This window comes from Cibotium barometz, chromosome 41 (genome assembly GCF_041138505.1).
Source record: "Cibotium barometz isolate CiBa-2024 chromosome 41, ASM4113850v1, whole genome shotgun sequence".
Classification (NCBI taxonomy): Eukaryota; Viridiplantae; Streptophyta; class Polypodiopsida; order Cyatheales; family Cibotiaceae; genus Cibotium; species Cibotium barometz.
Genome location: NC_141086.1, coordinates 31,689,133 through 31,701,197, shown reverse-complemented (window position 1 = coordinate 31,701,197; position 12,065 = coordinate 31,689,133). Strand labels below are relative to the sequence as shown.

General features: G+C 46.1%; 1 protein-coding gene across 2 annotated transcripts in view; it reads right to left on the bottom strand.

Moving 5' to 3' along the window:
• The window catches only part of LOC147614863 (uncharacterized), a 59,766-nt gene that overhangs the window by 28,029 nt on the left and 19,672 nt on the right, over positions 1-12,065 (bottom strand). For both annotated transcript variants that reach the window (XM_086780185.1, XM_086780184.1), the window contains exons 3-5: positions 11,612-11,731; positions 11,224-11,475; positions 842-997 (exon numbers count right to left, since the gene is read on the bottom strand). In XM_086780185.1, the coding sequence (XP_086636311.1) occupies positions 842-997; positions 11,224-11,475; positions 11,612-11,731 (528 nt within the window). The remainder of the gene's footprint in view (positions 1-841; positions 998-11,223; positions 11,476-11,611; positions 11,732-12,065) is intronic.

The window sequence follows — 12,065 nt, the reverse complement described above, 5'->3', positions numbered from 1 at the left end:
TTTTTCATTACTGTCATTGCCAACATTCTAATGTTCAGAAAATCTATGGCAAAAAGTGATGTGGTTAATCAAAGGTCAACAAGACTTTTTGTTTATGCAAGGAAGTTGTAGCAGGGTTGGTTGCTCAGCACACTAAAGTGGTGGTTCCCCTCTGGACAGTATGTCCGAAGTCCTCAATGCTCACTGCACAATGCACACATGAATAGAGCATAATGACAAAAATACTGTAAACAACACTTGCATTGCTCCCATGTTGCTGTTACATGCCCTTCACTGTACCTACCGTGCACACCTAGCAGTGATCACAGTGAGTAAACACACAGAGGGAATAACAAGTGACTATAGCACTCAATAAATAAGTCTCAATGAGCACGACTAGATGGAAAAGGATGTCCCCAAGGGTTGGATAAAGGATGTCCCCAGGACTAGATGGAAAGGTTAAGGTTGTCCTCAAGGATGAGCTGAGGGCAATTTAACTGATTCTTGCAAGGCATGGTGGACTCAGTGCAGTCGGTGGCATCTCCTATCTCTGGTAGATGCTCACTAGAGTGACAGCCTTCGGTGGAATCTCCTATCTCTGGTAGATGCCATCGGAGTGGCAGTGCGGTGTCTTCAATGCCGGTACGTGCACCTCTCATGTATCCATTGGTGGTGTGCTTCCGTTTCTGGTAGTCCACCGAATGCTCCAGGATGGTCCAGTGGGATGGTCTAGCGTCGGGGTACTCTTGCTATTGGTTCAGTTTCCATCTCCAAGAATGAAAATAGTTATAAAAAACTTTGGATTTTAGCCAGCCAACTTCAGTTTAAGGAATCCTTCTTACAAACAAACAAAGGTACCCACCAGATGAGGCCATGTTAAGAGAGAAGCTGTGTTAGAGGTCCACTCTCCAATAACCACCATAGTCACCGACTCCGGGGTAGAAGAACAGCCTTCACAGTTCCTTTCATTTGTTGGAGATTGTGATACTTGCACTAGACAAATTCCAATGGCAGAGACCTGTAGAGAAGAGTGTTTTAGATTTTAAAAAATCATTGTCGACATCCAGCATAAAAAGTAAATATTTCACCAAATGCTTTTCTTCATTTTAAATTAGCCTTAAAAGAGTAAAATTTTAAATATTTATAAAAAAATAATATAGTTGATTTTATTTATCAAATTTTCAATAAGATTTGGAATTCGACCAATGAATCTTCTGATTGGAAACAAAATTCATCAAGTGATTTTTCAATAAAAAACACAGATGTTTTTAAAGTTTAGTTAATTTTTTTCCAAGGAAAGATCCTTTATTAGTTATAAATGAAAAAGTGTCCGCAAAGAGAGGCTGGGCATGGTGGGTCTTGGCTGAGGAAGGTACATCTCCAGTTGTACTGTGGCGGTGGATTCCGGCATAATGAGGCCCATCACAGGGAGTTGATAGTGGGTGAACATTTCTTGTCCATCGGTTTCCTGCTGTTGTTGCTCCAATCTCTGGGTCAACAGCACAGATTGGCCCAGTGCAGCTAGATCCTCCTCCATCTATTGACTATTGGGCACCTCCATTCTCCCACTAGAACCTCCTTTAAGGAGCTTCCCCTTTTTGGCGCTGACCTTGCTTTCCCCAAACTCAAATAATCTTTTCTTGCCCTACCCAGTGATGGCTGCTTCCACGGTCTTTCGGATGACTTAGTGAGTTCACGGTCCCTCGGGGCGTGGTGCTGTATCTTCCGCCTTTTCTCTTTCTACTTCTTCTTGAACTCTTCCTTTGAGCAAAAATAATAACAGTCGTGCAAGCTCCCGTCAGCTCCTCACCTGCAACCTCTCGCCCCCAGCCGCTATGCACCCCTCCTTCCCCACCCTGTCGCACTGCTACCGTTTCCCCCCCATTCATTGTTTTGCTGCCCGCCTCCCCCCCCTCCCCCTTCTTCCTTGAATATAAGGGAGAATGGCATGTGTCCTACCATTCTCCCCTTCAAGGTGATGGGAGGACTTGAGAATGGACGCCACTGTCATTCTTCCTTGAAAGTAAGGGGGAATGGAAGTGGTGCTATTATACCCCTCAAGATGATGGGATGTGAGTCCTTGACAATGGAGCCACTTCCATTCTTCCCTCCATTCCAAGAAGAATGGCAAGCGTGCAATTCTCTCCTTTCAAGGTGAGTGATGGGAGACCTTCAGAATGGCACCACTGCCATTCCTTGGGTGTAAGGGAGAATGGCAGTGGTGCCATTCTTTATACACAGACATTGTATCACATCCACCAATTGTTGTAACCTTTTTGGTTTCATAGGCCATTTTGGCCTTCTGAAGACGTTAATATATCATTTCATTTCTCTCTCGGCAGCCAAATATCACCAGTTTCTTCCGGACCCAAGAGGTGCAGGAAACCGACATAGTGGATCTTGTGGACCCTCCACGAGCTGCTCTGGACCTATACCTCGCCCGAGAGGAGTTACCTCGGATTGAGCCTCTGCACTCCAGCGTGCCCGACGCCCTCAACCCCCCCATTGGTCACGATCACCTCATCAACTCCAGATCCAGGACATGCTCCACCGCCATCGAGCTACCTTTCCATCTGACATAGCTGAGGGAGACCTCTCAGCCATACTCGTCAACCCCATGCTTGACATTTTGGAGAGTGGTATACCATCTACTCAGAGCTGATGTTGCTCCCATGTGTTTATGTTCTTAGTATTCCATGACGAGTTTCCATGGACAGTTTTGTATCACCCCAGTGAGATAGCTATATTTATGTTTTCATTTTGTTTTATTTTCCATTCCATGATGAGATATGCCATGGACATTATTGTACCACTTTGGTCTCATAGGCCCATTGGGTCTTTAGTAGATGCTTAATATATCTTTCTTTCTTTCTTTCTTTCTCTCTCTCTTTAGAGAAGCCTCCACCGCCTTCTCTCTCTCTCTATTTTGTGCCACGGAATGAAGTCTTCAAGGTACGCGATGAATGGCGTAACCTCAAATACGCAAATGGAAAACTGCAGGATTATATCAACAACTTATGTTGCAGATCATAGATATGCATTCTACAGATAGATTGCACAGGTTCTTGTTCGGATTACGTGATTGGACCCGCAGAGAGATCGAGAAGCAGGAGTCTGAAAATTATGAGGCGGCACTCACAATGGCAGAACGGTTATCCGACACTGAGAGCAGGAAGTGGCAAAGCAAAACCAATGCAACAGGAACAGGAGGATGGAATGGTGCCAAGCCTCAGAACAGGAATGATAACTCTTGTAATGAAACCCAGGGAGAGACTTCTGGGACAAGTACAAGCGGGGCAAGATCAAGTGGACCTTTCATACCCCGAACCTATGGGAGTAATTCAGTGAATAGAAACTTTGTGCCGGAGAGGGGGACATCCCAGTCAACTAGTATAGGGGGATTTTCCAATGTTGCAAGGCGCCCTCTCCCGCCCCCGACATTATGACAGTGAATGCCCTCGTAAACCCGCACAAAGCCGGGTTACCACCGTTCAAGCCCAAGGGCAAGAGGATAATTATGAACGGATGAATCGACTCAGGATCACCGAGATTGAGGATGCAGAAACCTCATCTCGACGAGGCGATAGCCCACCAAGGGTAGGAGCCGTGGAGGCAATACCAAAATGCATGGCAGCTCAATTATCGACAGTACAGAATGTGTATTTTGAAGCTAGTGTGAATGGTCATGAGAGCAAAATATCATGTTGGATACGGGAGCCACACATAATTTCATCACCCCAAACTGTGCCAAGAAATTGGGAGTGAAGGTGTGTGACTCCAATAAACTGTCAGTGTCTTTCGCACAAGGACAGGATGATAACGTAAAGATGGCATATACTGTGCAAGTGCAAGCAGGCACATGGAAAGCGCAATTGAATTTCATAGTCGTGCCCCATGGATGCCTTCAAAGTGATTGTAGGGCTCACTTGGGTCGACAAATATCTCATCGCCTTTATGGGAAAAGGTGTGAATACCATGATATTGGATATGCACGGAGCAGGAGTCAGTGTGCCATGCATCCGTCCTCACTCCGGGGACAAATCACTCAACAAGAACATTGGAGGCAAAATCCAGAGCACCCCGATGTATGCAACAGGGTCTAGTAAAGCTCAGAAAGTGACAGATAGTCGCGGCAAGATGCCAGAATGGTGCAGTGCCAAGCAGGCAAAGAGGGCAGCTAAGCAAGGTTGCCAAATACACTTATGTGTGATGAAAGTTAAGGATGCACAGCAGACAAAGTGCAAAATTGGTGAAGCAGAGATACACGAAGTTCTAGATGAGTTCCAGGATGTCTTGCCCGAGAAATTTCCAACCGGGTTACCGCCGAAACAATCGGTGGACCACAAGATTGAACTCTTGCCAGGGCACAGCCCTCCGGCTAAAGCTCCATATAGGATGGATGCTACAACGCTCAAGGAGCTCAAGGTACAGTTGAATGAACTGGCCGAAAATGCAATGGTGCGATCCAACAAGTCACCGTATGGTGCACCTGTGTTGTTTGTCACATAGAAGGACAGATCAACCAGGTTATGCACCGATTATAGGGCCCTCAACAAAATCACTATCAAGAACCGCTACCCCATACCAGTAATGGAGGAACTATTGGACCAACTAGCGAGAGCAAAGTACTTCATCAACTTACGATCCGAATATCATCAAATACGAATCGCCAAAGACGACATTGAGAAAACGGCTTTTCGCACAAGGTATGGAAGCTAGGAATGGCTGGTGTTGCCGTTTGGGTTGACCAATGCCCCGGCCACTTTCTGCACAATGATGAATGATATCTTCAAAGACTATTGAGATGAATTTTTGATCATATATATTGATGATCTGCTCATATACAGCAAGACCCTGAGTGAACATAAAGAACACTTAAAAACGGTATTCCAATTGTTACGGGAGCACAAACTATATGCCAAACCGGAGAAATGCGAGTTTGCAGTCACGCAAATTCAGCGATGTAGAACGCCGATGGACCACACATGAAAAGGAAATGCAAGCAGTGGTTCATTGCCTTAGGAAGTGGCGCTATTATGTGCAAGACAAGCACACACAAGTTTTCACAGATAACATATCTCTAATGTACTTTCAGACGCAACCTAAGCTGTCACCAAAACAGGGCAGATGGTAGGACTTCATCGTAGAATTTGACATTGACACTATTCACAAACCGGGGAAGCAGAATTTGATGCCAGATGCCTTAAGTGTATGTGAGGCGTGGGATTCTTGGGATTTTTATCCGGCCTCACATGGTGCCCTCAAGGTATGCTTGGAGGCCCCGAATTCTTTGCCTCTATATGGGAGTACCTTGAGGTGGAGTAATGTGGCCTAGCCCGACCTCTCCTACATTCGTTTAGATACAAGACGGCTTGTGGGCAAGGGATCCCGCGCCTCGGATACCCATAAGTCTTTTCTCTCATCACTCTTGTGATCCCCATTGTAATCTCGTCGCGTGTCCACATTGAATCAATATAAGTTTTTGGGTTGGAAGCCTGCATTTTGTTGACACCGTTCTCTACTTTAGCTTGTACGTTTTTGGTCATATCTCCTTCATCCGGTGTCCGTTTTCGAAGTTCAGAAGACATTGACAGTTGTACATTGATTTGTCTCATAGGTCGAGTTCGGCCTCTAGTAGACGTTAATACAGCTTTCTTTCTTTCTCTCTTAGAGAATCCCTCTCTTTCTTTCTTTCTTTCTTTGTCTCTCTCTCTCATCGCAGGACCTTCTCGCGCCAGCTCAGTTTTACCACCTTGAGCACCATGTCACAGCGGCCCATGAGGGATGTATTAGGGTGATATAAGAGCTATTTGCTCATGTTCCTAGATCAGATTTTAAAGTTCTAGATTTTTGTTATCTTTCTTTATTACTATTTTGTACCCAAGATTATGTACCTCATGGATATGATGTAATCTTTTGGTCTCATAGGTCATTTTGGCCTTTTGAAGACGTTAATACAACTTTCTTTCTTTCTTTCTTTCTCTCTCTCTCTCTCTCTCTCTCTCTCTCTCTCTCTCTCTCATATACTTCCAGATAGGGTGGAGGATGATTTTCTAGATGCACACCTCTTCATCATAAATGGGAAAAAACCAAGTTGGTATGATGAAATGCTGCAATTTCTCTCCGAGTTGTCGTTTCCGGAGTACATATCAAGAGATCAAACGTAGTCTCTCCAAAGCAAGTCATTCATGGTGGTGACAGGATTTACAAGTAGGTGTAAAAGGACTAGATAAGCTAGTCAATTTTAGGGAGTCTGGGTGGCAAGGGAGTCACATGGCATGTTATCAAAGCCATCCTTCTTGGGAGCTCTCTCTATGTGAGGAGTTGTTTTAGCTCTTGGTCAAGTCCTTTGTGAAGCATGTTTAGCTATTGGTTAAGCTCTTTGTTATGCTTGTTTGGGTAGGAGTTAACTTTGTGTTAAGTTCCTAATCTGTACTTTGTGTAGGATTTATCGTTGTGTGAATAGTATCTATGTGGGGCTAATTGCTTGTTTATGTCCACATTATGCTACTTGTCTCTCTAATCATGCTCTTTAATCCTATGAGGCTTATATAATAAAAAGGATTATTGCTAATCTTCTCCTAAGCAAAAAGACAGTGGCCCATCTGCATCCTTCGTCACTCCGCTCGCTGAAGCTCCCGTTTCCACCCTGCTCTGCGCACCCTCGCTCCCCCCCCCTCCTCGCCCCCTTTTTTCCTTCCGCCCCTCGCTTGCCCCTCTCCTTCCTCGCTGCTGCGCCCCCCCTCTCCTTCCTCGCTGCTGCGCCGCCCCCCCCTCCTTCCTCGCCGCTGCGCCCCCCACCACTTCGCCGTTTCGCCCCCCTCCCCTCTTCGCCATTTCGCCTTACCCCCCCGCTGCCGCCTGTTCGCCTTCCCCCACCGCTGCTGCCTGTTCCCCCCCCGCTGCCTGTTCGCCATCCCCCCCCGTTGCCGCCTGTTCGTCATCCCCCCCCCCGCTGCCGCCTGTTCGCCCCCCCGCCTCTTTGCCTCCTCACGCCCGTCTCCATTCAGCAGCGCCCCGCCCCCCCTTTTTTTTTTTTTTTTTTTTTTCTCGCCGCCCCCCCCCTCCCTCCTCTGTCGTGCTGCTTTTCACCCCTCGGGGGTTTTGGTTTTTTTTCCCTCTTCGTCATCCGTCTTTCCGCCTCTTGGTGTGCAGCCCGCTTCCTGCAGGTTTTCCGCTTTCGCCTCGCCTTCGCTTGAGCTTCAGACTCTGATGGAGACTCCTCCCGCCTCGCCTCAGAGGGACTCTTCCGCAGCCCCCACAGATTTGCTTTGAGTATCCTGAGAGCTTGGGAGCTGCTGAGACCGGGGCTCTCTCAGCGGCCTCCGTCTTGTGTTGAGGAGCGGGCTAGGCAGCCGCTCATCTGGAGCCCAGCGGTTCGTACAGAGCAGGGTCATATGCTGGGTTCTCGGCCTCGTCTAGCCTGGGGACCTTTAGCGGCAGGCCCAGCTCGTAGTTTTGGAGACTGGCAGGCTTTCTGTAGTCTACCAGAGGAGACCCAGGTGGAGAGGCTGAGTCACTTCAGAGGGGGGTTGATTATGAGGGATGATATTCAGGAGGCACTTACAGAGGAGTGGTTCACACCTCTCGAGCCAGTGGCCCCACGGTGGATGGGTGCCTTCACACAGTTGGAGATCCTGATTGCTGTCAGAGCTAGCACTGAGGATGGCAGATGCCTCTATTATGAGATTCAGGATGAGGGCCGACTCCAGAGAGTGGAGGTGGAGTCGCCTTTGGTTGCAGAGTGCACCTTTCAGAGGATTCGGGTAGTGGCTGCCGCTTCTCGGAAGTGGCATATTGACCCCGACCCTGCTGACGTGCTCCCGGATTGGCGTATATGGGCATATGCAGCGCGCCCCTTGGCCCGGCTACAGTGGGACCCCGGAGAGTACGAGTGGCATGATCCTTATGCATCCCTTGAGGCCACAGAGATCACATTTTTTCAGTATACTGTTCGGCTGGGACGGCATATTTTGACGGCGAGGAGGACGGTTTCTCCAGCGGCAGCGGGGCATTGGCGATTGCAGGGACTATCACTGGAGTTCCTGGAGGATTTCTGGGCTCGGCTCTGGGCTAGTCGACAGGCCCGCAGGATCTCGGCTTTTCAGTGGCTGGTCGCCCACAGGGGCTCAACAGTTGGCACTTGGCTTGTTTACAGCGGTCTTCCGGCGGCCTGCGTCCGATGCGGCCACCCTCTGGAGACACAGAGACATTGCCTTTGGGACTGCCCTCAGGCACAACAGATTTGGCTGCGGATGCTGCGTATTCTAGCCCCCCTCTCTCCAGAGGGTATGTTTACGTGGGGTGCCGCTGCTTGGTCGACTTCGTCAGGGCCTGCTATGGGCTATGAGATGGAGCAGGGCAGTCAGGCCATCAGATTTATTAGGGGCCAGCCTCGCCTGGTTCCGGCACCGGATTTCTCGTCCGCCAGCTGGACACAGGAGAGGGATTTACGATGGGAGCTCCTCAGCAGCCTCACCATCTGGTTCACCTGGAGGGCCCGGTGCTTCACGGCCTTTGAGGGGAGATTAGAGCCACCAGCAGAGACTGTTCGGGGGATTTGGCAGGAGTTGACCCACACCCTGCGAGGACAGTACGACCGCATCCGGGGAGACTCGGATGAGGCGATTTTACGGCGCCAGGCCTTTCATACCACTTGGCGCTGTGGCCCTTTCTACACCCTACACACGGGATCCCCCCGTTGGCACTACAGGCCACCTGTTTGGCTCTTTCCCCCCCCCATTGTATGATTTAGCCGCTCAGTCCTTTAGGCTGATGCTTGTATTTTGCAGCACCTAGGGAGAGTCTCCCGGGCTGCCATGATGTATTCACTGCTCTTCTCTCTGTTAGGAGCAGGAGAGATCTCTTTTGTAGCCCTACGGGCGTTTTTTACATAACTAATGAAAGGATCTTTTCTCGGAAAAAAAAAAATCTTCTCCTAAGCATTCTCTAAGTTTTGTTGAGAGAGAGTAGTAGTGCTAATATTATATAGGTTAAATCTCTATTGTGAGAGAGAGAGGAGGAGAGAGAGAGAGAGTCAAACATCGTGTTGTATGAGATTCCCTACTTTCTAGAGAGAGAGAGAGAGAGAGAGAGAGAGAGAGAGAGAGAGAGAAAGTTATATTAACGTCTATGGAAGACCCCAAGGGCCTATGAAACTGAATAGGAAATCTACCACTGCATGTTTATTTCCTAGGGTGTGTTTAATTATGAACTCAAACTCCTACAACAATAGCATCCATCTGGCTAGCTTGCCTACTACGTCCAGCTTGTTTTACCAAATACAGGAGTGCCTTATGATCCACGTGAAATTCAAAAACATTCCCAAATAGATAATGCCTAAATTTCTTGATTGAGTAAATCATTCCCAGCGACTCCTCAATGGTGGAATAATTCCTTTCTACTTTAGACAGTCTCATAATACACTGGTCTGAACCATCCTTCATGTGATTCTTGCATTAAAGCACCTCCTATGGCCATGTTAGAGGCATCCACGAACACATGGAACACTAGCTCAAAGTTTGGTTGTTGGAGAATCGGTGTTGGAGACAGCATCCGTTTTAGATTTTGGAATGCTTCTTGACATGCTCCTGACCAAACATAGTCCACATCCTTCATAGTTAGACAGTACAGAGGTATCGCTACATTTGCCGGAAATCTCATGAACCTGCTATGTCACTTGATTAATCCCAAGAATCTCGCTAATTCCTTGTTATTCTTAGGTGGTTGCAACTTCACTATGATTTCTACTTTATCGGGTCTATTGCTAGTCCTTCCGCGGACACAGTGTCCCAACAAGGATCCACTTGCGACTACAAAGGTACACTTCGCTGGGTTAAGACTCAGTTTAGCTTTTCTGCATTTTTCCAGACACATGTGGCATCATTAATTGCTTTATGCGATCTTTCTTTTTTCCACACACACTTAAGTCATCCACAAATATCCTCATGAAGGTGGTCAAATATTAATAGAATATTTCTTGCACCATTCTCTGGAATGTAGCTGGAGCATTCTTCAATCTGAAGGTCATCACATTAGAGGCGAATGCACTCCATTCGGTCACAAATGTTGTTTTTCCTTTATCTTCTGGAGCCATGCAGACTTGTTGTAGCCGCTGAATATATCTCATGTCCTACCATAGCATCCAATAGCGAGTCTATGAATGGTAGAGATCTGATATTGTAGAGGCATTCAACTTCATGTAGTCTATATAGACTCTAAGCTTCCTATTCGTCTTGGGGACAATGACATAGCCATTCTACTTTATCTATCGGATAGATGAATGTAACCTTTCAAAGCTTGTCTATCTCTTCCTCGACTTGCTTGGCATCGTTGGGATTCATCATGTACCTACTCTCCCTTATTGGAATTGCATCCTTCTTGAGATTGATTTTGTGCCGATAGAAGCTGGGATCAATTCCCTTCATATCAGCGTAGTTCCAAGAGAATACATCTTTGTAGGATTTCAATAGCTCCAAAAGTTCTTCCTTAAATTCCTAACTCAGTTACACCTTATGAACTTTGGTAGGCCTTTGGCTAGGTTTCTTTATTGTTTTGTTCATACTTAATCGAAATCTCATTTCTTACCAAAGAAAATGCTCTGCTAGGATGGGCTTTATCGTGCCAAATGCTGCTGGGCATGGTGATGCCAGATTCTTGAATGTAAATTTAGTTCTTTTTTTTAAAGAGTTTAATGATGTTTAGAAAGTGTCAAGATTCTAATGCTGTATTTGTGTTGGCAGGTCAGAGAGCATGCTGGTTTAAATTTTATTCTTTGTAATAGTCATCATAATTGAACAATAATAACAGCTACAAAAGAATAGGATTAAGAGTTGCATTGATGTTGAGCTAGACTGGTAGATCAAAAAGCAAGCTGGGGATGATGGAACCAGGAGTACAAGCAGATTTACAACACAAGAAGCATATCAAAAGCTTGCAAACGCTATATATCTCTGGGGGATGCATTAGAAACTTATCAATCAAATATAAACTAGCATACCACCTCTCATAACAAGTCATTAGTTTACCTTACCTGTATCTTTTTGGGGATGCATTTGAAACTTATCAATCAAATATAAACTAGCATACTACCTCTCATAACAAGACATTAGTTTACCTTATCTGTATGGAAATTTGAATTCAAATATTTAAAAATTAAGCAACCTTGAAGATTTTCCCACACAGAAAAGTGCTCATGCTATTCCTAACAAGCAAGCACATCTGTACAAGTGAGGCTGAGAATACCTCAAAATGATGAAGTCTGGTGCCCGTGACATGACAAACACCTTGACTATCCACTCTTATTGAGTATAACTTTTTGGTGGCTGCTAAAACTACTCCTTTATCATTTAGTGCAGCAACTGTTATGCTTGGTGAAGTATTGGAAGACTGTGTTCTGTTAAGCGCTTGTAAACCTTTCTCATTACTGGCAGGTGGTATCCATTCATATACCAAGGGTTCATGACCTCGCAGCACTCTTAAAGAGACAGAAGTGACCTGAAAATATTCAGAAGGAAACCTGAGTTAGTAGAGAGGGCTTATTGCAGCTTTCAAAATGTTCATGGTTCAGAGTTATGTAACTATGCAGAATATGAGGTTGACAAATGGTATCAAACAAGCAACTTGAGGATACCTGCACAAGCCATCCACCATGTAAGGATCCTATGGCAAGTGTGCGATGCTCTGTATCAAACCCTTCGAAAGAACAATGAAAAATTCCTGTTCCTGCAAATTCTATTATTTGACTTGCATCCTGTAAGGTACAAATCCAAGGCCAGTTCTTAGTTTTGTGTGCAAATGTAGAATCTCCACACCAAGCCATAAATGCCTTCTTATGCCAGTGATCTAAAGATGACAACCTTGACTAAAGTCTATGTTGATATTCCTCGTAGCATTTGAATCTAGCTATAAATGTTGTCTTTTTTTTTCCCCAGGAAATAGATCTTTCTATTAGTTATTTGAAAAACCAGACAACAGGCTGAAGTACATGCTCAGAACCTCCAACAGAGGAAAACTACTAGTGAGGGTAGTCCCCTCCATGGCTGGCCACAATCGGAGGGAACTACCTTATACAAAAGGAGGGCTCC